Source organism: Coregonus clupeaformis, chromosome 14 (assembly GCF_020615455.1).
Source record: "Coregonus clupeaformis isolate EN_2021a chromosome 14, ASM2061545v1, whole genome shotgun sequence".
Lineage (NCBI taxonomy): Eukaryota > Metazoa > Chordata > Actinopteri > Salmoniformes > Salmonidae > Coregonus > Coregonus clupeaformis.
Window position 1 is genome coordinate 9161666 of NC_059205.1, and position 26936 is coordinate 9188601.

Sequence of the window (26936 nt, forward strand, 5' to 3'; positions counted from 1 at the left end):
GGAAATCCACTCCAAAATGCGGTTTGGTTTGATGATAAGTCCAAGGCAGAGATGAGTGACTGGGATGTGTGTGAACACATCAATTCAATCAACGCGTGCGGACGTATCAATTAAGGTTACAAGTGTAGGCTTATTTGACAATTTTTTGGTGTTTTGTAATGGATGTCTCTTTCCATTTATCAAAAAACATCATTTGATATATTCCCGAAAGGGAGCAAGAGCAAAATGTTTTTATTTTATCTAAAAAAAAAATATCCAGGACATCCCATTGAGGTCAGAAGACCTCTTTTTAGGGTTGCAAAATTCCGGTAACTTTCCCAAAATTCCCAGGTTTCCAGAAATCCTGGTTGGAGGATTCTGGATTTTCTGCTTATTCCCTCATTATTTCTAGAATATTCCAACCAGGATTTCTGTAAAACCTGGGAAGTTGCTGGAATCTTGCAACCCTACCTCTTTTACAAGGGAGACCTGGCCAAGAGGGCAGCTCAATAAAAAGGATAACATAATTTTTTTAAACAGTCTTCTTACTGATTATCCAGTAGCAGCACAATGGGGTTCAGCTCCTTCTTTAGTCTGTAGGAAGCTCTAAGTGGGACGATGAAGTTGTACAGTCCATTCCCCGCCGTCTCAGCCGACACAATGATCAGCTTGTTCTTAAAGTTGTACGCTTTGGCATCCTCAAAGTTGTTATGCTCACAACCCTATGGGGAGAATAAACGTATATTTGTGTGTTGTTGCTTTTTAAAATTATATATATATAAAAAATATATATACAGTATATATAACAGGCTATACTTGTGGGATGGTTTCCTGGACACAGATAAAGATTCTCCATTGTGCATGCTTTTTAGTTTAGGACTCGGCTTAATCTGTGTCTGGAAACCAGTCTCAACAGTGCCAATGGTTAACATGACTTAAAACTACCTACAGTATATTTATTTAACTGAATAAGTGATTTGCATCATTTACCCTTTCCAGTCTGAGGCAACAGTATGGTACTTTCTCCTTCAATAGATGGCACAGTGTTGGAGAACTACCGATGTAGGGCAGGTTGGGAGGATAGCCTTTCACATAGCTTGAAATAAACAGACACAGAATTCATATCTTACTGCAGGGGTGGGCAGTAGGGTAGTGTATCTCCCATTCAAATGAATGGCCAAACAAATGTCATGATTGCCTCACAATGCATCATCTACTGCAGGGAGTCTCCAATTCCAGTCTTGGAAAGCTACTGGGTGTGCAAGCTTTTGTTCTAGCCCAACACTAACCTACCTTATTCAATCTATGCATGGTCTTCATTCTGCAACACAGGAGGCTGCTGAGGGGAGGACGGCTCATAATAATGTCTGGAACGGAGCAAATGGAATGGTATCAAACACATGGAAACCATGGAAACCATGAAACCATGAAACCATGGAAACCATGAAAACCATGTGTTTGATGTATTTGATACCATCCCGCCTTTTCCGCTCCAGTCATTACCACGAGCCCATCCTACCCAATTAAGGTGTCACCAACCTCCTGTGTTCTGGACCATGGCTAATTTAATCAAGTGTGTTAGTGCTGAGCTACAACAAAACCCTGCACACACTGCAGCACTCCAGGACCAAATTTGGAGACACCTAACTCTATTGAAATGACCACAAGGCTAACATTGTCTCTTTCCACCCCAAAAAAAGATCTAATTTCAGAACAGAAAGTAAGACATATTGGTATCAGGGTTACCTCTTATATAAATAACAGTGGAGGCTGCTGAGGGGAGAACGGCTCATAATAATGGCTGGAACGGCGCTAATGGAATGGCATCAAACCATGTGCCAAAAACCATGTGCTAACCCTGATTCAGATCACCATCCTACCCATGCTAGATTACGGAGACATAATTTATAGATTGGCAGGTAAGGGTGCTCTCGAGCGGCTAGATGTTCTTTACCATTCGGCCATCAGATTTGCCACCAATGCTCCTTATAGGACACATCACTGCACTCTATCATCCTCTGTAAACTGGTCATCTCTGTATACCCATCGCAAGACCCACTGGTTGATGATTAGCTATAAAACCCTCTTAGGCCTCACTCCCCCCTATCTGAGATACCTACTGCAGCCCTCATCCTCCACATACCACACCCGTTCTGCCAGTTGCATTCTGTTAAAGGTCCCCAAAGCACACACATCCCTGGGTCGCTCCTCTTTTCGGTTCGCTTCAGCTAGCCACTGGAACGAGCTGCAAAAAACACTCAAACTGGACAGTTTTATCTCCATCTCTTCATTCAAAGACTCAATCATGGACACACTTACTGACAGTTGTGGCTGTTTCGCGTGATGTATTGTTGTCTCTACCTTCTTGCCCTTTGTGCTGTTGTCTGTGCCCAATAATGTTTGTACCATGATGTGTTGCTGCCATGCTATGTTGTTGTCTTAGGTCTCTCTTTATGTAGTGTTGTGTTGTCTCTCTTGTTGTGATGTGTGTTTGGTCCTATATTTATATATATTTATTTTTTTAATCCCAGCCCCGTCCCAGCAGGAGGCCTTTTGCCTTTTGGTAGGCCGTCATTCTGAATAACAATTTGTTCTTAACTGACTTGCCTAGTTAAATAAAGGCTGAATAAAAATAAAAAATAAAAATACAATGTGTTTGATGTATCTGATACTATTCCGCTCCAGTCATTACCACGAGCCCGTTCTCCCCAATTAAAGTGCCACTAACCTCCTGTGAAAAATAAAATAAAACATACCCCTCAGTTGATAGGTCCTCGTTGGAGGGCAGGGTCTCGTCCTCTGATTGGTCGCTATAGAGGTCACCTGTGTGCATAGAGGAAGTGTCTGGCACCTCTAGCACAGGGCCGATGCTGGGCCTCCTGCTGTTACCCTTAATGTCCTCTGGGGGGAGACAGAGAGTGGTCCCACAGCCTGTGTCCTGGAGGTCTACGGCCACAGTGCCTGAACAAGGATACAAAGAACAGACAAACATTTACAACATCCTATTTATTGTGGGCATATTTCTGTGTCTTACAAGTCAATTCATTCATAATATTTCTGAAAATACTATAGTAAAGTAAAGTAAAGATACCCCAAAAAACTACTTAAATAGTACTCTAAAGTATTTTTACTGAAGTACTTTACACCACTGCTTAATATACTTGTCCAATACATCACTTTATACTAGGTAGTACACACGTTTTGATATTGGAACAGAGCTCATATTACTGACCCATGCTGGCGATGACACTGTGTACAGGCAGACGGGGCCGGCTACCCCTCCTCTCCCTCTGAGTCTTAAACGTAGTGTTCTCCTCCTTAGTAATGTTGATGTAGAAGCAGCTGTCATTGGGGCTCATTCTGAACTGGGGCCCGGGGTTCAGCAGGATGCTCTTACTGTCCTCCCGGCACACCCCGATCAGACACACGCCATACCTGAGGACAGAGATAGAGATAGAGGGTTAGGGTTAGATCACACAGGCTGGAGGTACAGAGGGCAATACCAGAGGGAGAGTGATGTCTGTTCAAAGCCATTGTCTGGGGCCCTGAGTTTTCCTGACCGAGACCAGGAAAAACGTGGGGGCCCATTTCTAGCCTATACAGTAAACAGAGTTATTTTCTATGGCCCAAAGCTTTTCCTGGTAAGTTCATGTGGTCAAGGCACTACTCTTGACCTTTGACTTACATATTGTCACCTGTATTAGAAGAAACATAAATAGGGCTGGTTTAACATGTGTAGGATCAGTGCACCTTTCAATCTTATTTTTGGATGATGTGTACTGGATACGTGGTGTGTTGATGAAAAAGTGGCCATTGAGTTTCTGAGCCCACATGTCCGTTCCCATCCATGGACACAACTGAAATAGCACAGAAAATCAAACCATTGGAACCGGTATCAGAAGAAAATGTGGTAATTTGTCAGTAGTGAGGCTTAATAAGAGAAAGTATGCGAGCCTAGACCCTGGGACTAGACCCTAAGAGGTATTGGTGTTACCTACTTACCTCTTATGCGCATGGAAGGAGGTGTAGGGGAAGCTTTTCCCCATGTATTCTGAGAAGAAGATGCTGTCTCTCATGGCGATGTTGTAGACCTCGTTACCGGAACACTTGCCATAAGTCCTGTGCCACTGCTCTGGAGACTGCTGCCCCTCCCTGAAGCACATAGAGAAATGTTTGGTAACACTTCCTGGGAATACACTATTCATAATGCATTATAAGCATAATTATAATATTTTATGAGCTGCTATATAATGCTGTGTAAAGCACTATGAGGGTGTTCATATGAAGTGTTACTTTTAGTTGGGTTCAGTCTGGGCTTTCGCTGCAGACAATTCAATAGGTACAATATGAGGGGCTGTACGTTTATAATATAATATGCCATTTAGCAGACGCTTTTATCCAAAGCGACTTTACGTTTCTCCCTTTCACAGACTTGGTGGGTAGAGACTTGGTGGGTAGAGACTTAGTGGGTAGAGACTTGGTAAGTAGAGACTTGGTGGGTAGAGACTTGGTAGGTAGAGACTTGGTGGGTAGAGACTTGGTAGGTAGAGACTTGGTGGGTAGAGACTTGGTGGGTAGAGACTTGGTGGGTAGAGACTTGGTGGGTAGAGACTTGGTGGGTAGAGACTTGGTAGGTAGAGACTTGGTGGGTTGGTGGGTAGAGACTTGGTGGGTAGAGACTTGGTGGGTTGGTGGGTAGAGACTTGGTGGGTTGGTGGGTAGAGACTTGGTGGGTAGAGACTTGGTGGGTTGAGACTTGGTGGGTAGAGACTTGGTAGGTAGAGACTTGGTGGGTAGAGACTTGGTGGGTTGGTGGGTAGAGACTTGGTGGGTAGAGACTTGGTGGGTAGAGATTTGGTGGGTAGAGGCTTGGTGGGTAGAGACTTGGTGGGTTGGTGGGTAGAGAGTTGGTGGGTAGAGACTTGGTGGGTTGGTGGGTAGAGACTTGGTGGGTAGAGACTTGGTGGGTAGATATTTGGTGGGTAGAGGCTTGGTGGGTAGAGACTTGGTGGGTTGGTGGGTAGAGACTTGGTGGGTAGAGACTTGGTGGGTAGAGACTTGGTGGGTAGAGACTTGGTGGGTAGAGACTTGGTGGGTAGAGACTTGGTAAGTAGAGACATGGTGGGTAGAGACTTGGTGGGTAGAGACTTGGTGGGTAGAGACTTGGTGGGTTGGTGGGTAGAGACTTGGTGGGTAGAGACTTGGTGGGTAGAGACTTGGTGGGTAGGTGGGTAGAGACTTGGTGGGTTGAGACTTGGTGGGTAGAGACTTGATAGGATGAGACTTGGTGGGTTGGTGGGTAGAGACTTGGTGGATAGAGACTTGGTGGGTTGGTGGGTAGAGACTTGGTAGGTAGAGACTTGGTAGGTTGGTGGGTAGAGACTTGGTGGGTAGAGACTTGGTGGGTAGAGACTTGGTAGGTAGAGACTTGGTGGGTAGAGACTTGGTGGGTTGGTGGGTAGAGACTTGGTGGGTAGAGCCTTGGTGGGTTGGTGGGTAGAGACTTGGTAGGTAGAGACTTGGTGGGTTGGTGGGTAGAGACTTGGTGGTAGAGACTTGGTGGGTAGAGACTTGGTGGGTAGAGACTTGGTGGGTAGAGACTTGGTAGGTAGAGATTTGGTGGGTAGAGACTTGGTGGGTAGAGACTTGGTGGGTAGAGACTTGGTGGATTGGTGGGTAGAGAGTTGGTGGGTTGAGACTTGGTGGGTAGAGACTTGGTGGGTAGAGACTTGGTGGGTTGAGACTTGGTGGGTTGGTGGGTAGAGACTTGGTGGGTTGAGACTTGGTGGGTTGATGGGTAGAGACTTGGTGGGTAGAGACTTGGTGGGTAGGGACTTGGTGGGTAGAGACTTGGTGGGTTGGTGGGTAGAGACTTGGTGGGTTGAGACTTGATGGGTTGATGGGTAGAGACTTGGTGGGTAGAGACTTGGTGGGTAGGGACTTGTGAGGTAGAGACTTGGCGGGTTGAGACATGGTGGGTAGAGACTTGTGGGGTAGAGACATGGTGGGTTGAGACTTGGTTGGTAGAGACTTGGTGGATTGGTGGGTAGAGACTTGGTGGGTAGAGACTTGATGGTTTTGTGAGTAGAGACTTGGTGGGTAGAGACTTGGTGGGTTGGTGGGTAGAGATTCGGAGGGTAGAGACTTGGTGGGTAGGGACTTGGTGTGTTGAGACTTGGTGGGTTGGTGGGTAGAGACTTGGTGGGTTGAGACTTGGTGGGTTGATGGGTAGAGACTTGGTGGGTAGAGACTTGATGGTTTTGTGAGTAGAGACTTGGTGGGTAGAGACTTGGTGGGTTGGTGGGTAGAGATTCGGAGGGTAGAGACTTGGTGGGTAGGGACTTGGTGTGTTGAGACTTGGTGGGTTGGTGGGTAGAGACTTGGTGGGTTGAGACTTGGTGGGTTGATGGGTAGAGACTTGGTGGGTAGAGACTTGGTGGGTAGGGACTTGAGAGGTAGAGACTTGGTGGGTTGAGACATGGTGGGTAGAGACTTGTGGGGTAGAGACTTGGTGGGTTGAGACTTGGTTGGTAGAGACTTGGTGGATTGGTGGGTAGAGACTTGATGGGTAGAGACTTGATGGTTTTGTGAGTAGAGACTTGGTGGGTAGAGACTTGGTGGGTTGGTGGGTAGAGATTTGGAGGGTTGGTGGGTAGAGACTTGGAAGGTTGGTGTGTAGAGACTTGGAGGGTTGGTGGGTAGAGACTTGGAAGGTTAGTGTGTAGAGACTTGGAGGGTTGGTGGGTGGATTAGTGGGTAGAGACTTGGTGGGTCGGTGGATTGGTGGGTAGAAACTTGGTGGTTTGGTTAGTGGGTAGAGACTTGGTGGGTAGGAGGGTTGGTGGGTAGAGACTTGGTGGGTAGGAGGGTTGGTGGGTAGAAACTTGGTGGTTTGGTTAGTGGGTAGAGACTTGGTGGGTAGGAGGGTTGGTGGGTAGAGACTTGGTGGGTAGGAGGGTTGGTGGGTAGAAACTTGGTGGTTTGGTTAGTGGGTAGAGACTTGGAGGGTAGGAGGGTTGGTGGGTAGAGACTTGGTGGGTAGGAGGGTTGGTGGGTAGAAACTTGGTGGTTTGGTTAGTGGGTAGAGACTTGGTGGGTAGGAGGGTTGGTGGGTAGAGATTTGGAGGGTTGGTGGGTAGAGACTTGGAAGATTGGTGTGTAGAGACTTGGAGGGTTGGTGGGTGGATTAGTGGGTAGAGACTTGGTGGGTCGGTGGATTGGTGGGTAGAGACTTGGAAGGTTGGTGTGTAGAGACTTGGAGGGTTGGTGGGTGGATTAGTGGGTAGAGACTTGGTGGGTCGGTGGATTGGTGGGTAGAAACTTGGTGGTTTGGTTAGTGGGTAGAGACTTGGTGGGTAGGAGGGTTGGTGGGTAGAGACTTAGTGGTAGGTGGGTTGGTGGGTAGAGAATTGGTGGTTTGGTTAGTGGGTAGAGACTTGGTTGGTAGGAGGGTTGGTGGGTAGAGATTTGGAGGGTTGGTGGGTAGAGACTTGGAAGATTGGTGTGTAGAGACTTGGAGGGTTGGTGGGTGGATTAGTGGGTAGAGACTTGGTGGGTCGGTGGATTGGTGGGTAGAGACTTGGAAGGTTGGTGTGTAGAGACTTGGAGGGTTGGTGGGTGGATTAGTGGGTAGAGACTTGGTGGGTCGGTGGATTGGTGGGTAGAAACTTGGTGGTTTGGTTAGTGGGTAGAGACTTGGTGGGTAGGAGGGTTGGTGGGTAGAGACTTAGTGGTAGGTGGGTTGGTGGGTAGAGAATTGGTGGGTTGGTGGGTAGAGACTTAGTGGTAGGTGGGTTGCCTACTGTACTTTACAGATCCTATGGAGTGTAGACCATTGAAGAGTTGACTAGATATGAGGGTGGAGGATGGTTGTGTACTTACCGGCCCTGTGAAGTGTGGACCAGTAGGGTTATGAGGGAGGAGGTCGCTGGACAGATGCAGTTCAGGGCCAACATGGCATACTTGAATTCCTCCTCACACACTACATGATCTGGGGAAAAGTACAGTCGTGGTCAAAAGTTTTGAGAATAATAATAATATGCCATTTAGCAGATGCTTTTATCCAAAGCAACTTACAGTCATGCGTGCATAAATTTTTTTGTGTACGGGTGGTCCCGGGGATCGAACCCACTACCTTGGCGTTACAAGCGCCGTGCTCTACCAGCTGAGCTACAGAGGACCACAAATATGACACAAATACACATTTTTACAAAGTCTGCTGCCTTAGTTTTTGATGATGGCAATTTGCATATACTCCAGAATGTCATGAAGAGTGATCAGATGAATTGCAATTAATTGCAAAGTCCCTCTTTGCCATGAAAATGAACTTAATCCCCCAAAAACATTTCCACTGCATTTCAGCTGCCATCATGTCAGTGATTCTCTCGTTAACACAGGTGAGAGTATTGACGAGGACAAGGCTGGAGATCACTCTGTCATGCTGATTGAGTTAGAAATACAGACCGGAAGCTTTAAATCATTGTTCTTCCTCTGTTAACCATGGTTACCTGCAAGGAAACACGTGCCGTCATCATTGCTTTGCACAAAAAGGGCTTCAAAGGCAAGGATATTGCTGCTAGTAAGATTGCACCTAAATCAACCATTTATCGGATCATCAAGAACTTCAAGGAGAGAGGTTCAATTGTTGTGAAGAAGGTGTCAGGGCGCCCAAGAAAGTCCAGCAAACGCCAGGACCGTCTCCTAAAGTCTATTCAGCTGCGGGATCGGGGCACCACCAGTGCAGAGCTTGCTCAGGAATGGCAGCAGGCAGGTGCGAGTGCATATGCATGCACAGTGAGGCGAAGATTTTTGGAGGATGGCCTGGTGTCAAGAAGGGCAGCAGAGAAGCCAGTTCTCTCCAGGAAAAACATCAGGGACAGACTGATATTCTGAAAAAGGTACAGGGATGGACTGCTGAGGACTGGGGTAAATGAATAAAGAATGGTACCAACACATCCTCCGAGAGCAACTTCTCCCAACCATCCAAGAACAGTTTGGTGACGACCAATGCCTTTTCCAGCATGATGGAGCACCTTGCCATAAGGCAAAAGTGATAACTAAGTGGCTCGGGGAACAAAACATCGACATTTTGGGTCCATGGCCAGGAAACTCCCCGGACCTTAATCCCATTGAGAACTTGTGGTCGATCCTCAAGAGGCGGGTGGACAAACAAAAACCCACAAATTCGGACAAACTCCAAGCATTTATTATGCAAGAATGGGCTGCCATCAGTCAGGATGCGGCCCAGAAGTTAATTGACAGCATGTCAGGGCGGATTGCAGAGGTCTTGAAAAAGAAGGGTCAACACTGCAAATATTGACTCTTTGCATAAACTTCATGTAATTGTCAATAAAAGCCTTTGACACTTATGGAATGCTTGTAATTATACTTCAGTATACCATTGTAACATCTGACTAAAATATCTAAAAACACAGAAGCAGCAAACTTTGTGAAGACCAATACATTCTCAAAACTTTTGACCACGACTGTAGAAGAACAACATTTGATGACGTTTTAAAAAGAGTCTTACAGAGATGAGACTCAATAACCAAGTTCCATCCAACCTGTTTATGCGAGTAAAGTACATGTCGGATAAAACAAAATGTCACGACAGGCCTGATGGAAACAGAACATTTGTCTGTAAACTTTCCAAATGTTTTTGTGTCTGTAAAATTAATTATGCAAGAAATGGCGATGGAAATGCATTTATGCGCAAATATTGATATCATATCCATCATATCGAAGTAAACTTGGAGTCATGAGATGATATGTTGTGTGGTCCTCCCACTACGACTCGGGAAAGCATGCAGTTTAATAGGCTACAGATTAAATAAATTATGATGAACTTCACAAGGTGGTGAAAGTGCAGGCGGTGATTGATGCTCCTTCCCAATAAATATTGAGGGTCTTATTCTGGAGACATGATGAGCGATGCGTGGCTGCCTTTTGACAAATAAAAATAACCTTTAATCTTTAGCTCTTTCGTCCATATTAATCTCATAATGTAGGCTATCCTACCCGCACTGTTTCTGAAAGCTGTTGGCTAGAGCGCAAGCGCCAAGACCAGAGTGGGCACATTTGCAATATAACACAACATTTTGGGGGGACAAAACCATCAGTAGAGTTGAAAATGCGATGGAAACCCATTTAACTTGTATTCTTTATTTGGTACATGGGAATTTAACTGCAAAATATATTGTCATGTGCACTACGTCATCACACACAGCCTTTTATAAGCAACAGGTAAATTAGATGGAAACACATCTCTGGTGGGAAAATGCGCATATTGTTTTTATGCAGATTTTAGAATATTCACATGAAAATCTGTCGCCAATTGGATGGAAACCCAGCTATTGAGACTAACCTAAATGCATAGAGGAAAAAGAGGAGGGGTTAACCCAGGTATTGGAGCCACAATTCAGAATATTCCTGAAAGATGTATGCCAAGGTCCCGAATCATCATCAGATACAAATGTATCTTAACAATACATTAGTCTGTATTTACCTGCAAATTTGACATGGAATTTATTCTCTGGCTTCAGAATCTGGACGTAAATAGGGCACTTTGGAGCGAAATCCTTCACAGCCCAAGCTCGCAAAATGGTCTGATGGTCCTTAAAGGTAAACAAGACAAAAATAACACATTAGAGGTTAATTTTTATTTGTTTGAGCTGATTTATGATTGATTGCTTTATGCACTGGTTATAACACTGGCCACTAGAGGCATGTTTACGTCAGATGAGCAATACAAAGTCCCTCTGTCTACCTTGTATATGTCACGGTTTCGGCCGAGGCTGCCTCTCTCCCTTGTTCGGGCAGGTTTCGGCGTTCGTCGTCTCCGGAATTCTAGCTGCCACCGTTGCATGTTCTATGTTTCCTGTTTGATTAGTTTTGTCTGTTAGCCACACCTGTCTTGTGTTATGTCTCATTAAGCACCCTATTTAGTTTCCTTGTTGTTAGTGTAGTGTTGTGTGTAATTGTTTCGTGTCAGGTGTTTGTGCGTTACCAGTGTTTCGGTACGCCAGTTACGATTTACTTCCTCCTCGGTTGAGGAGAGTTTTTGCGCCCTGTGTTTGTGCGCTCGTTTTGACGCCTGTGTGCGTCTGTTGGCCTCTGGCCGTTTTTTGGATTATTTTGCACTCGCTAGTAAAGTCTTGTTGGACTGTACATCTGCTTCTGCGCCTGATTCCACACCTCACCATTTCTAACACCGTGACAGAATTACACACCCTTGACATGGAATCAGCAGGAGCCGAAGCAGCCCCGACGAGACTGGAGGTCCAGGTTCGGGAACAACAGGACCAGATACAGCAGATGGGGACCGCCCTGCAGGAGGTGATCACCACGCTCCGAGGCTGGGGAGCGCCTCCACCACCTCCCTCCCTGCCAGCACCATCGGCCAGTCCGCCCATTCCAGCGCCAGAACCCCGAGGAATCCGACTCTCTCTCCCGAGGGCCTACGACGGAACCGCGGCTGGGTGTCAGGGATTCCTCCTCCAGGTGGAGCTGTACCTGGCCACCGTACACCCGGCACCCTCGGGGCATGAGAGCGTGTCCGCCCTGATCTCCTGCCTGTCCGGGAAGGCGTTGGAGTGGGCCAACGCGGAGTGGAGGAAGATCGACGCCGAGACTATCACCTACAACGAGTTCTCCCGCCGCTTCAAGGCGGTGTTTGACCATCCCCGGAGGGGAAAGCGGGGGGGAGCGTCTGGTCTTCCTCCGGCAGGGGAGGAGGAGTGCCCAAGAATTCGCTCTCGAATTCCGTACTCTAGCGGCAGATGCAGGGTGGAATGAGCGGGCCTCGTCGATCTATACAGATGTAGCCTACGAGAGGACGTCCGTCGGGAGCTGGCTTGTAGGGACACCAGTCTCTCGTTCGACCAGCTGGTCGACATGTCCATCAGGCTGGATAACCTATTGGCCACCCGCGGACGTCCTGAGGGGGGTCCGTCCATTTCACCCTCCAGCGCCTCCGAGCCGTGTCCTATGGAGCTCGGGGGCGCTGGCGCTAGAGAGAGGAGGAGTCGGTTGGTTAGGGGGTCCATCCACTGCACCAACTGTGGTCGGGGAGGACACACCGCGGCTAGGTGCTGGGGATGGCCTCCTAGGGAAAATGACGACAGGTCCCGCACTGGGGATTCCCTCCAGGTGAGTAGGCGCCCCACTCACCCAGAGCTCACTGTTGCCCATTTTTGGATGCCTGTGCGTTTTCCACAGGTAGCACCTCATTCCCAGCATAAGGCGCTGGTAGATTCAGGCGCGGCTGGGAATTTTATTGATAAAAAGTTTTGTTTAGCGTTAGGGATTCCCCTTGTTTCTGTTGATGTTCCTTTCCCCGTTCATGCCCTAGATAGTCGTCCGTTGGGTACGGGCTTAATCAGGGAGGTCACGGCGCCACTTAGGATGTGTGCGCAGGGGGGATCATCAGGAGATGATTCAGCTGTTCCTGATTGATTCTCCTGCGTATCCGGTGGTGCTGGGCATGCCCTGGTTGAGTACCCATAACCCAGCTATTTCGTGGCAGGAGAGGGCTCTGATGGAGTGGTCTGCTCAGTGTGTGGGTAGATGTTTGGGCGTTTCCGTAGGGGCTACCTCGGTGGAGAGTCCAAACCAGGTGCCCGCATTGCACGTTCCCCCTGAGTATGGGGATTTGGCTATTGCGTTTAGTAAGGCGAGGGCGACGCGGTTGCCACCCCATAGGCAGGGAGATTGTGCGATAGACCTCCAGGCAGGAGCTGCGCTCCCACGGAGCCATGTGTATCCTCTGTCTCAGGAGGAGAAGAAAGCTATGGAGATTTACATAGACGAATCTCTGAGACAAGGATACATACGGCCTTCCACTTCCCCTGCGTCCTCGAGTTTCTTTTTTGTGAAGAAAAAGGATGGTGGTTTGCGCCCGTGCATCGATTACCGTGGTCTCAATCAGATTACGGTGAAGTACAGTTATCCACTCCCGCTGATTGCGACCATGACTGAGTCGTTGCATGGGGCGCGTTTCTTCACTAAATTAGATCTCAGGAGCGCGTACAACTTGGTGTGCATCAGGGAGGGTGATGAATGGAAGACAGCCTTTAGTACCACCTCGGGCCATTACGAGTATCTGGTCATGCCATACGGGTTGATGAACGCTCCGTCAGTTTTCCAATCATTCGTGGATGAGATCTTCAGGGACATGCAGGGGCAGGGGGTGGTTGTGTACATTGATGACATTCTCGTGTACTCGCCTACCCGTGTCGAGCATGTGGCCCTGGTGCGTAGAGTGTTGCGGAGGCTGGTGGAGCACGACCTGTATGTGAAGGCAGAGAAGTGTCTGTTTTTCCAGGAGTCGGTCTCCTTTTTGGGTTATCAGTTGTCTGCGTCAGGGATGAAGATGGAGGTAGACCGGGTGTCGGCCGTGCGTAATTGGCAAACACCAACCACTGTGAAGGAGGTGCAGCAGTTTTTGGGGTTTGCAAATTACTACAGGAGGTTTATCCGGGGTTTTGGACAGGTGGCAGCTCCCATCACGTCTCTTTTGAAGGGGGGTCCGGTGCGTCTGCAGTGGTCGGCCGAGGCGGACAGGGCGTTTGGGAGGCTGAAGGACCTGTTTACCTCGGCCCCGGTGCTGGCGCATCCGGATCCCTCTTTGCCGTTCCAGGTAGAGGTGGACGCGTCAGAGGCCGGTTTAGGAGCCGTGCTTTCACAACGGTCTGGCGCGCCACCTAAACTCCGCCCCTGTGCTTTTTATTCTAAGAAGCTCAGTCCGGCGGAGCGGAACTATGACGTAGGGGACAGGGAGCTGTTAGCCGTGGTACAGGCTCTAAAGGTGTGGAGGCACTGGCTTGAGGGGGCTCAACACCCTTTCCTCATTTTGACGGACCACCGTAACCTGGAGTACATCCGGGCGGCGAGGAGGCTGAACCCTCGCCAGGCAAGATGGAGTATGTTCTTGACCAGGTTCACTTTTAAGATCACGTACATCCCTGGGTCACAGAATGGTAAGGCAGATGCGCTGTCTCGGCGGTATGACACGGAGGAGAGGTCCGTGGAGCCCACTCCCATACTGCCTGAGTCGTGTCTGGTGGCACCGGTAGTGTGGGAGGTCGATGCTGAACTCGAGCGGGCGTTACGCACCGACCCTAGTCCACCACAGTGCCCGGAGGGTCGGAAGTACGTTCCGCTCGAGGTTCGGGATCGATTGATCTATTGGGCTCACACGTCACCCTCCTCTGGACATCCGGGTATCGGCCGGACAGTGCACTGTCTTAGTGCCAAGTACTGGTGGCCCACGTTGGCAAGGGATGTGAGGGTTTATGTTTCCTCCTGCTCGGTGTGCGCCCAGTGTAAGGCGCCTAGACATCTGCCTAGGGGTAAGTTGCTACCCCTGCCCGTTCCACAACGACCATGGTCCCACCTCTCTGTGGACTTTATAACAGACCTTCCCCTCTCCCAAGGTAATACTACCATCCTGGTCGTTGTGGACCGGTTCTCTAAGGCCTGTCGTTTGCTCCCCATGCCGGGTCTTCCTACTGCCCTACAAACTGCCGAGGCACTGTTCACCCATGTGTTCCGGCACTACGGGGTACCCGAGGACATTGTGGCTGATCGGGGTCCCCAATTCACCTCCAGAGTCTGGAGAGCGTTTATGGAGCGGTTGGGGGTCTCGGTGAGCCTCACCTCGGGGTACCACCCGGAGAGTAATGGGCAGGTGGAACGCGTAAACCAGGATGTGGGTAGGTTTCTCAGAACATACTGCCGGGACCGGCCGGAGGAGTGGTCAAGGTACGTTCCCTGGGCCGAGATGGCCCAGAATTCCCTACGCCATTCCTCCACTAACCTGACTCCATTTCAATGTGTGTTAGGTTACCAGCCGGTTCTGGCACCCTGGCAGCAGAGCCAGATCGAGGCTCCTGCGGTGGATGAGTGGGCGCGGCGCTCGGAGGAGACTTGGAACGCTGCACACGTCCACCTGCAGCGGGCCCTCCGACGTCAGAAGGCGAGCGCTGATCTCCACCGCAGTGAGGGACCGGTGTACGCACCTGGTGATCGAGTCTGGCTCTCTACCAGAAACCTGCCCCTCCGCCTGCCCTGTCGGAAACTGGGTCGGGCGGTTTGTAGGGCCATTTAAAGTCCTGAGAAGGTTGAACGAGGTATGTTATAGATTACAGCTACCTGTGGAGTATAAGTGTATTAACCCCTCGTTCCATGTGTCCCTTCTCAGGCCGGTGGTAGCAGGCCCGCTCCAAGAAAATGAGATAGGGGAGACTCCCCGCCCCCCATTGGACATCGAGGGGGCACCGGCGTACTCCGTGAGGTCCATCTTGGATTCGAGACGTCGGATGGGGGTCTTCAGTATCTAGTGGAGTGGGAGGGGTACGGTCCGGAGGAGCGGTGCTGGGTGCCGAGGAGAGACATTTTGGACCCGTCGCTCCTGACGGAATTCCATCGGGGGTATCCGACGCGCCCTGCTCCACGTCCTCCGGGTCGTCCCCAAGGCCGGAGTCGGCGCACGTCTGGAGCCGCGCGTCAAGGGGGGTACTGTCACGGTTTCGGCCGAGGCTGCCTCTCTCCCTTGTTCGGGCAGGTTTCGGCGTTCGTCGTCTCCGGAATTCTAGCTGCCACCGTTGCATGTTCTATGTTTCCTGTTTGATTAGTTTTGTCTGTTAGCCACACCTGTCTTGTGTTATGTCTCATTAAGCACCCTATTTAGTTTCCTTGTTGTTAGTGTAGTGTTGTGTGTAATTGTTTCGTGTCAGGTGTTTGTGCGTTACCAGTGTTTCGGTACGCCAGTTACGATTTACTTCCTCCTCGGTTGAGGAGAGTTTTTGCGCCCTGTGTTTGTGCGCTCGTTTTGACGCCTGTGTGCGTCTGTTGGCCTCTGGCCGTTTTTTGGATTATTTTGCACTCGCTAGTAAAGTCTTGTTGGACTGTACATCTGCTTCTGCGCCTGATTCCACACCTCACCATTTCTAACACCGTGACAGTATAGGTGCTTGTCCTATTATAAGTGATGCTATTGCCGGTATGTATCATAGTATTGTCAACTCACTTTGCAATGAAAATATTTTTGAAACAGCACCACAATGCTATAGCCAGTCTGATCAGGACACAGCTTCAACTCTACAAAACGGAATAAACTGCTGTATCAGAAATTAGAGGCATGTTTTCTATGAGTCATACCCTACAGTCACTTGAAGTACAGTTCTAATAGAACTCTAATAGAACTCTAATAAAACTCTCAAATAACTAATAGAACTCTAATAGAACTAATAGAACTCTAATAGAACTCTACTAGAACTCTAATAGAACTGCCAGAGAGAACAACAGACAAACAGACAGACAGATGGAGGTCTACTGGTGTGGGTGAATCAGTGGAGGCTGCTAAGGGAACGGCTCATAATAATGGCTGGAACGGAGCAAATGGAATGGCATCAAACACCTTGACACCATGTGTTTGATGTATTTGATAGCGTTCCACTGATTTCGCTCCAGTCATTACCACGAGCCCATTCTCCCCAATTAAGGTGCCACCAACCTCCTGTGGGGTGAATAGAGGAGGAAAAAGCTTTACCTTTCGTTATCAGACTAGCTGAACAAAAAAAAGTGGAAATATTACTGGCTAAAATGCCTTTGGTATCAGCAAGTTTAGTTTATGAATATTCCGAATATTAATTTAGTCTCAATCTAACAAAGAAACGAACCGGCCATAGGTCAGTTCGGCCAAATGCCTGGTAGGCTGGAGCCTCTTTAGGCAGCGGGCTGGACTCTTGGTCCCAGTCTGCCCCTGATTTAACACTTTGTGTAGTGGTAATAGTAGCAAATGTACGTACTGCGGCGGTGCGGTCCACCTCACAGCGACTGCTTAGGATGAAACAAGCCTCTGCATTGTCCAGTCTGGAAAAGAAGGACACCCATTCAATACTGAGTGGGTACATCTCAATACTCTACAGTGGCTTCCTCTCCTCATCTCTCTTCAACTGTATAACTACCCACATTGATCTGAAAACAGGAGAGGTGACAGGCAAGCTATATGGTTGATCCCTATTTCCTAACCAGTATTGGCTTTCACCAGTCCGGCGCTTCCACATAAGTGCAGTTGAAGGAAAGGTGACTGTTTTTTAGCGGATTGAGACGCAGCCCTTGGTGTTGGTGACTCACTTGGCCCGTATGAGGTCCTGGTCCTTGAGGGCCGATCCCTGGAGGTAGATGACCCGCTGGGACCACAGGGGGATCTGGAGGACCCGGCGCACCTGGGGGTCCATCTCTGTGGGACACAGGATGATGACGTAGTAGTCCTAGATAGACAGGAAGACAGAGAAACAGCCTGGGTCGTGTTCATTAGGCACCAAATGGAGCAAAATGGACAGAAACAGCAAGGGACTACCTGGGCTTGTCCAATAAGAAATGCACAATTCTGTTGCAAAGTCTTTTAAAAATATTTATTGCGTGCCCCAAATGAACAAGACCCAAGCAAACACACACACAAACACACACACACGCCGAACGCACACATACACACACACCAACCTAATCACCCACCCACGTACACACACACACACACACACCTGCAGCCCGGGGTGGGCGTAGACCTCGTTGAGGAAGTCCATCAGGAGGTCTATTTTGAGGGAGCTGACACACAGGACCACGTGTTTCTCCGTCTGGGCGCGGTGGCGGCTGTAGTTCCCCCCCGACTTCTGTCTCTCCATCCACAGGTAGGCCAGCTGCTCAAACTGACCAATAGCACCCAGCACAGGCACAACTTACTAATCCTGCTAATGCTGCGCAAAACCATTCTCAAATCAATCAGAGGCTTAATACATGGCTAAATGCATGCAGTTCACCCAATCCAACACATTTATCACTGTGTTCTTCCATCCTGGTTCTATAGAGCTACAGAGTGCATTTTTTCCGTCCCAGCACTAACACACCTGATTCAGATAATCAACTAATCATCGAACCCTGTGTATTGTAGTGTATTCGACTGAGCCCGGTGAAGCACGAGGCTAGCTAGCTAACCCACTACCTGGACCATTAAAGCTAGCTAGCTAGCGGGTAGCAACACCGCAGCCACTGCTTAAACCATGCATTTAGATTGTAGGTAGGTATTGTAGTTAGGTGTTGTAGTTAGGTATTGTAGGTAGTTTATCCAGGTAGTTATTGTAGGTAGTTATTGTAGGTAAGTATTGTAGTGTATTCAACTGAGCCTGGTGAAGCACGAGGCTAGCTAGCTAACCCACTACCTGGACCATTAAAGCTAGCTAGCTAGCGGGTAGCAACACCACAGCCACTGCTAGCTGGCCAACTATACCAGCTAGCAGTACTGTAGCAACTAAATACATTTCAACGGAATGATTTGATTAGTGTAAAGTTAGCTAGCTACATAGTTGTCTTGGTATCAAAGACAAAGGTGTAGTATAGAGAAACTATCGAGGTTAGCTAGCCAGCTACATTTTCAAACAGTCAACACCGCAGCCACTGCTAGCTAGCTAACATTACCAGCTAGCAGTACTGTATCATTTTCGTCAATGAGAATTTTGCAACGTAAGCTTCACTTTCTGAACATTCGAGATGTGTAGTCCACTTGTGTAGCTAGCATGACTGACTTTGTGCTAGCTAGCCAACGTTTAATTACTTCTGCGTTATGAAAGGAACTAGACACGGACATGAATGATCCATTGGTAGTTTGTTGTAACCAAGTATTGGTGCTAAACCGTGTGTTATTGGATGCTAGCATGCTAGTTAGCTATGGCGTCATAGGATACGGTGCCCTGGGCGGTTTTCACAGAAGAATACTGTACCAAGTTAGCTAGCTGAATAAACTAAGTTAGTCTATTCCTGGAAACATTGAACTACTGTAGATTACAGCAATTATCATTTCTAAAGTGGAAGTTGGAAGAGTTGTATTTGAGTGTTTCAGTGAAAGGTTAGTGAGGGAGGCCTCGTTTCCCCAGATGTTTAGTTAATTTCATTCCGATCTCCTTTGCGTTAGTGTAGCCTTTTCTGTAGCCTGTCAACTATGTGTCTGTCTATCCCTGTTCTCTCCTCTACGCACAGGCCATACAAACGTCTCCGGCAGCCTCTGGAACTGCCGTTCTGAGTTCATCTCAGCCTATGCTACCCTCCAGTCCCTCGACTTCTTGGCGCTGACGGAAACATGGTCTACAATGCCTCTAACATTAATATATTTGTCTAGTTCATCTGATTCCCTACTCTCAAAAAGATGATGGGTTATACGTTCTATCGATTTGGCATCAACTGGACATTAGTCCAGTTGATTTCCCTTTAGCAAACATATAGGAGTGTGGTAATAGTGTGTGTGTGTGTGTGTGTGTGCGCTCCGTGTCTGTGTGTTTGTGGCCATCACTCTCACCTGTATGGGCAGCACCCCCAGGGCTACAGAGATCATGATGATCACCAGCAGCTTGGAGGGCCACACGTTGGGCGTGACGTCGCCGTAGCCCACCGTGGAGAAAGTCACAACGCAGAAGTACCAGGAGTAGAACACCGTCAGCTTCTTGCCCGCCCGCTCCAGGTGCTGGATGCCACAGATACTACCAGGGATACAGGGAAGCAGTGTGAAGGGAGTGGTGTCACTGGAACATTTGGACCCAGTTTCCCAGATACAGAATAAGACAAATATTTCCATTGGAGATACCACTGGACTAGGCTTACTCTGTGACTGGGAAATCGTCTCTTGGTGTCTAAACTGAAACATACTGTATGAAGTGGTTCAAGAAAAACTCCTGTTGCTACACACAGGCCTGTTTCCTGAGAGAGATTAAGCTTAGTCATGGACTAAAAAACCCTTTCAATGGAACTTCTCCATTGAGCTATTTAGACCAGGACTAAACTTTAATCTGTGACCGGGAAACCGGCCCATAAGGTTTTGGTCGAGAAGAAACATGAACCTACAAGCCTTGCAACTGAACTCCCTATACAGTAAATAGTCACTCATATCTCCTCAAAAGCCTTTGCAACATACGTCATTGTTAATAATGATTGATATGCTGTACGTGATATATCTGAGGACGTATTTCTTAACAAAAATGCTCTGCTCTGTTTTTCAGTTTGAATGTCAGTCATGTATTGACATTGGAAGTATCCTAACCTTTGATCCCACTGGTCCGGTAAATGTATTAGTAAGACTTGGCCACTCTGAGTGAATCTCTTCTGTGGACATTATGGATTTTTTGGAGGGAATGAAGCAATGTTGTCATTCCTGTAAATCTGTATTTACCAGCCAGGACAAACAGACCTTTACAGGAATATTCTGTCTACACAGACAGTAGTGTCTCAACCTGACACACTTCAAATTTGCTATTTAATTTAACATCTGTTTTTGTTTTGTTTACATCATATACATCACATCTTAATATATATATATAACAGATACATTGTTTTGAGAAATGATAACTGATGGATTACCAGACGTGTGTGTGTGTGTGTGTGTGTGTGTGTGTGTGTGTGTGTATCACTATAAGCATTACTTTATGACCATACAGGGACAGAGAAAAACAATACAATCAGACACACACACACACACACACACACATTATGGGCAGGGCAGCAAATTACATTTACATTTACATTTACGTCATTTAGCAGACGCTCTTATCCAGAGCGACTTACAAATTGGTGCATTCACCTTAAAGCCAGTGGGATAGCCACTTTACAATATATATATATATATATTTTTTGGGGGGGGTGGGGTGGGGTAAGGGGGGGTAGAAGGATTAGACAGGCACCACTGAGATCACTTATCAGTGATTACCCCCAAGGCAATCAGCTCAGATGATATAGTCAGACCCAGAACACTCAGAAGAGCGGTTGGCATATCTTTCACTATCAGCCATTGATAACCAGCGTCTCTTATACTGTACAAATACAGGCATGACGTTATTGGCTTTATAGAAAACAGTGCCTTAGATAACATGGCTAATCGCCAACCTTTCATTCCACTACCATCTGGTCTACTAACTGTCTACTGACTAACTGTCTACTGACTGTCTACTGACTGTCTGCTGACTAACTGTCTACTGACTAACTGTCTACTGACTGTCTACTGACTGTCTGCTGACTAACTGTCTACTGACTAACTGTTTACTGACTGTCTACTGACTAACTGTTTACTGACTAACTGTTTACTGACTGTCTACTGACTAACTGTCTACTGACTGTCTACTGACTGTCTGCTGACTAACTGTCTACTGACTAACTGTCTACTGACTGTCTACTGACTGTCTGCTGACTAACTGTCTACTGACTAACTGTTTACTGACTGTCTACTGACTAACTGTTTACTGACTAACTGTTTACTGACTGTCTACTGACTAACTGTCTACTGACTGTCTACTGACTGTCTGCTGACTAACTGTCTACTGACTAACTGTTTACTGACTGTCTACTGACTAACTGTTTACTGACTAACTGTTTACTGACTGTCTACTGACTAACTGTCTACTGACTGTCTACTGACTGTCTGCTGACTAACTGTCTACTGACTAACTGTTTACTGACTGTCTACTGACTAACTGTTTACTGACTAACTGTTTACTGACTGTCTACTGACTAACTGTCTACTGACTGTCTACTGACTGTCTGCTGACTAACTGTTTACTGACTAACTGTCTATTGACTGTCTACTGATTAACTGTCTACTGACTAACTGTCTACTGATTAACTGTCTACTGACTAACTGTCTACTGACTAACTGTCTACTGACTAACTGTCTATTGACTAACTATCTATTGATTAACTATCTACTGACTAACTGTCTACTGACTGTCTATTGACTAACTGTCTATTGATTAACTGTCTACTGACTGTCTACTAACTAACTGTCTACTGAATGTCTACTGAATAACTGTCTACTGACTGTCTATTTTTATTTTATTTATTTATTTCACCTTTATTTAACCAGGTAAGCCAGTTGAGAACAAGTTCTCATTTACAACTGCAACCTGGCCAAGATAAAGCAAAGCACTGCGATAAAAACAACAACACAGAGTTACATATGGGGTAAAACAAAACATAAAGTCAAAAATACAACAGAAAATATATATACAGTGTGTGCAAATGTAGCAAGTTATGGAGGTAAGGCAATAAATAGGCCATAGTGCAAAATAATTACAATGTAGTATTAACACTGTAATGATAGATGTGCAAGAGATGATGTGCAAATAGAGATACTGGGGTGCAAATGAGCAAAATAAATAACAATATGGGGATGAGGTAGTCTACTGACTAACTGTCTACTGACTGTCTACTGACTGTCTACTGACTGTCTACTGACTGACTGTCTACTGACTGACTGTCTACTGACTGACTGTCTACTGACTGTCTACTTGTCACGCGACGTGTATGCGGTCAGCGAAGTCAAACGCAGGACACAGAGCGGCTGGCAATGTACTTTACTGAACACAGTAAAAACGTACAAAACAACAAACCTCCAAACAGGGAGGAAAACACAAAGACCCGTATCACAAAGCAACTGCCGAAATGACAAAGAACAATCACACACAAAATAACCAATGAGAGACAGGGGGTAATATAGGGAATACAATCCAACATAATGGGAAACAGGTGTAAACAATAAAGACCACAAGACAAACACCGAAACATCGATCGGCAGCAGCTAGTACTCCGGGAAGAAAGGATCCAGATTGTCTAGCCCAGATGATTTGTAGGGGTTCAGATTGTGCAGCTCTTTCAGAACATCAGCTGTCTGAATTTGTGTGAAGGAGAAGCGGCAGGGGGGGGGGGCATGGGCAAGTTGCAGCGGAGAGTGCAGAGCTGGTGAACGGGGTAGGGGTAGCCAGGTGGAAAGCATGGCCAGCTGTAGCAAAATGCTTGTTGAAATTCTAGATTATTGTAGATTTATCGGTGGTGATAGTGTTTCCTAGCCTCAGTGCAGTGGGCAGCTGGGAGGAGGTGCTCTTATTCTCCATGGACTTTACAGTGTCCCAAAACCTTTTGGAGTTAGTGCTACAGGATGCAAATTTCTGTTTGAAAAAACTAGCCTTTGCTTTCCTAACTGCTTGTGTATATTGGTTCCTAACTTCCCTGAAATGTTGCATATCGCGGGGGCTATTCGATGCTAATGCAGTACGCCACAGGATGTTTTTGTGCTGGTCAAGGGCACTCTGAGGAGAACCAGGGACTATATCTGTTCTTAGTTCTGAATTTTTTGAATGGGGCATGCTTATTTAAGATTGAGAGGAAAGCACTTTTAAAGAACAACCAGGAATCCTCTACTGACAGAATGAGATCGATATCCATCCAGGATACCTGGGCCAGGTCAATTAGGAAGGCCTGCTCGCTAAAGTGTTTTAGGGAGCGTTTGACAGTGATGAGGGGTGGTCGTTTGACCGCGGACCCGTTACGGACGCAGGCAATAAGGCAGTGATCGCTGAGATCCTGGTTGAAGACAGCGGAGGTGTATTTAGAGGGTAAGTTAGTCAGGATGATATCTATAAGGGTGCCCATGTTTACAGATTTAGGATTGTACCTGGTAGGTTCCTTGATAATTTGTGTGAGATTGAGGGCATCTAGTTTGGATTGTAGGATGGCCGGGGTGTTAAGCATATCCCAGTTTAGGTCACCAAGCAGTACGAACTCTGAGGATAGATGGGGTTTGGGCACAGACCTGGATAGTATGATAGAGCTCTGCAGGCTATCTCTACAGTAGATTGCAACTCCACCCCCTTTGGCAGTTCTATCTAGACGGAGAATGTTGTCGTTGGGGATGGAAATGTCTGAATTTTTGGTGGCCTTCCTAAGCCAGGATTCAGACACTGCTAGAACATCAGGGTTGGCGGAGTGTGCTAACGCAGTGAATAACTCAAACTTAGGGAGGAGGCTTCTGATGTTAACATGCAAAAAAACAATGCTTTTATGGTTACAGAAGTCAACAAATGATAGCTCCTGGGGAGTAGGAGTGATACTGGGGGCTGCCGGGCCTGGGTTAACCTCTACATCACCAGAGGAACAGAGGAGGACTAGAATAAGGATACGGCTAAAGGCTTTAAGAACTGGTCTTCTAGTGTGTTGGGTACAGAGAATAAAGGGGGCAGATTTCCGGGCGTTGTAGAATAGATTCAGGGCATTATGTACAGACAAGGATATGAGTACAATGGAGGTAAACCTAAGCGTTGGGTAACAATGAAAGAGATAGCATCACTGGAGGCACCGATTGAGCCGGTCTCCGCGTGTATGGGGGGTGGAACAAAGGAGCTATTTGAGGCAGTTTGAGAGGGACTTGGGGCTCTAAAGTGAAATTGTATAATAAGAACTAACTGGAACAGCAATAGGCAAGGCATATTGACATGGGAGAGAGGCATAAAGCAATCACAGGTGTTATTCGAGAGAGCTAAGACAACTACTGGTAATGGCGATGAAAGTTTGGGCTGAGGCTAAACAGATAAACAGGACAGGGTACCGTGTAAAGGAACAGTCCAGCAGGCATCAGCTGTGCAGCTGAGTGATCATAAGGTCCAGTGAACAGCAATATGTGAGTCCGAGTGCAGTTCGAATTGGTGCTACAGCACAGGCTAGCAGGAAGCACGGCTGTTGTTTGCGTGTGCTAGCGGGCCGGGGCTAGCAGATGGATCTTCGTGGTCGTCGCAATGGGAAGCCTCTTGAAACCACAGACGATTACGTCGGCAGACCAGTCGTGATGGATCGGCGGGGCTCCGTGTCGACTCTAGGAGGATGTCCCGTCCGGTTGACAGAGAGGTAGATAGCCGGGAGATGGGCCTGACTCGAGGCTAGCTCAAGGCTGATTAGCCAACAACAACATCCATTTGGTTTCAGCTAGCTAGTTGCGATGATCCGGTGTTAAAGGTCCAGTGATTCAGTGATTCCGGCAGAAAAACCGATATGTTCTGGGTCGCGCTGTGCAGACAGTGCAGACTGGCCAATAATAGTCCAGGCTAGAGCTGGCTGGTAGGTAGTGCAGGCCACGGACAATGGTGAAAAACCGCTAACGGTGGCTAATAGCAAGTAGCTAGTTAGCTGGCTACTCCCTTCCGGTAGACAGAGAGGTAGATAGCCGGGATATGGACCTGGCTTGAGGCTAGCTCAAGGCAAACTGGTGCTTGCTTCGGGGGCAGTGGTGATTAGCCAACAGCAACATCCATTCGGTTGCGGCTAGCTAGTTGCGATCCGGTGTTAATGTCCAGTGATTCAGTTATTCCGGCAGAAAATCCGATGTTCTGGGTGAAAACTGCTAACGGTGGCTAATAGCAAGTAGCTAGTTAGCTGGCTAGCTAGTTTCAACTGGAGATTCTAGATAAAAGGTAAGTCAATAATAGAATCCGTTCCACATTGAGTGAGGCGGGTTGCAGGAAAGTACATTTAGTAGAAGGATTAAAAGTGTGATAGGGAAATATGTACGAAAAATACAACAACAAAAAAACTGGCTATTTACACGGGGACACACAGAGTACACAAGTATTGACTGTCTACTGACTAACTGTCTACTGACTAACTGTCTATTGACTGTCTACTGACTAACTGTCTATTGACTAACTGTCTATTGACTGTCTACTGATTAACTGTCTATTGACTAACTGTCTACTGACTGTCTACTGACTAACTGTCTATTGACTAACTGTCTATTGACTAACTGTCTACTGACTAACTGTCTATTTACTGTCTACTGACTAACTGTCTACTGACTAACTGTCTATTGACTGTCTACTGACTAACTGTCTACTGACTAACTGTCTACTGACTAACTGTCTACTGACTAACTGTCTATTGACTAACTGTCTACTGACTAACTGTCTATTGACTGTCTACTGACTAACTGTCTACTGACTAACTGTTTACTGACTAACTGTCTACTGACTAACTGTCTACTGACTAACTGTCTATTGACTGTCTACTGACTAACTGTCTACTGACTAACTGTCTATTGACTGTCTACTGACTAACTGTCTATTGACTAACTGTTTACTGACTAACTGTCTACTGACTAACTGTCTATTGACTAACTGTCTACTGACTGTCTATTGACTGTCTACTGACTAACTGTCTATTGACTAACTGTCTATTGACTAACTGTCTATTGACTAACTGTCTACTGATTGTCTATTGACTGTCTACTGACTAACTGTCTACTGACTGTCTATTGACTGTCTACTGACTAACTGTCTATTTACTGTCTACTGACTGTCTGCTGACTAACTGTCTACTGACTAACTGTCTACTGACTAACTGTCTACTGACTAACTGTCTATTTACTGTCTACTGACTAACTGTCTACTGACTAACTGTCTACTGACTAACTGTCTATTAACTAACTGTCTATTTACTGTCTACTGACTAACTGTCTACTGACTAACTGTCTACTGACTAACTGTCTACTGACTGTCTACTGACTAACTGTCTATTGACTAACTGTCTACTGACTGTCTACTGACTAACTGTCTATTGACTAACTGTCTACTGACTGTCTACTGACTAACTGTCTACTGACTAACTGTCTACTGACTAACTGTCTACTGACTGTCTACTGACTAACTGTCTATTGACTAACTGTCTATTGACTAACTGTCTACTGACTAGCTGTCTGCTAACTAACTGTCTACTGACTAACTGTCTACTGACTAACTGTCTACTGACTAACTGTCTATTTACTGTCTACTGACTAACTGTCTATTGACTAACTGTCTATTGACTAACTGTCTATTGACTAGCTGTCTGCTAACTAACTGTCTATTGACTAACTGTCTACTCACTGTCTATTGACTAACTGTCTACTAACTAACTGTCTATTTACCAACTGTCTGTTGACTCAGGCCTAGATTCAATCATACCCACGCTAGCCGACACCCGCATAGCTTTTGTTTAGGCGGTGTCGGAGGTGGAACTGTGTTAGAGCTGTCTAATCCACAAGCGGCTCCTGGTATTATACCTATCGCGGACACTGCCTTTGGATGCACCAAGTCACATTAGCAGAAATCCCATACAGCTGT

General features: G+C 47.0%; 1 protein-coding gene across 1 annotated transcript in view; it reads right to left on the bottom strand.

Annotated features, from left to right (window-relative positions):
• LOC121580685 (potassium channel subfamily T member 2-like) overlaps positions 1 to 26936 on the bottom strand; it is a 48131-nt gene that overhangs the window by 14849 nt on the left and 6346 nt on the right. The window contains exons 10-20 of the mRNA XM_045224662.1: positions 19328 to 19508; positions 17523 to 17687; positions 17116 to 17252; positions 16788 to 16851; positions 10484 to 10592; positions 7861 to 7969; positions 3982 to 4131; positions 3212 to 3414; positions 2736 to 2940; positions 970 to 1075; positions 529 to 701 (exon numbers count right to left, since the gene is read on the bottom strand). Coding sequence (XP_045080597.1) covers positions 529 to 701; positions 970 to 1075; positions 2736 to 2940; positions 3212 to 3414; positions 3982 to 4131; positions 7861 to 7969; positions 10484 to 10592; positions 16788 to 16851; positions 17116 to 17252; positions 17523 to 17687; positions 19328 to 19508 — 1602 coding nt within the window. The remainder of the gene's footprint in view (positions 1 to 528; positions 702 to 969; positions 1076 to 2735; positions 2941 to 3211; positions 3415 to 3981; positions 4132 to 7860; positions 7970 to 10483; positions 10593 to 16787; positions 16852 to 17115; positions 17253 to 17522; positions 17688 to 19327; positions 19509 to 26936) is intronic.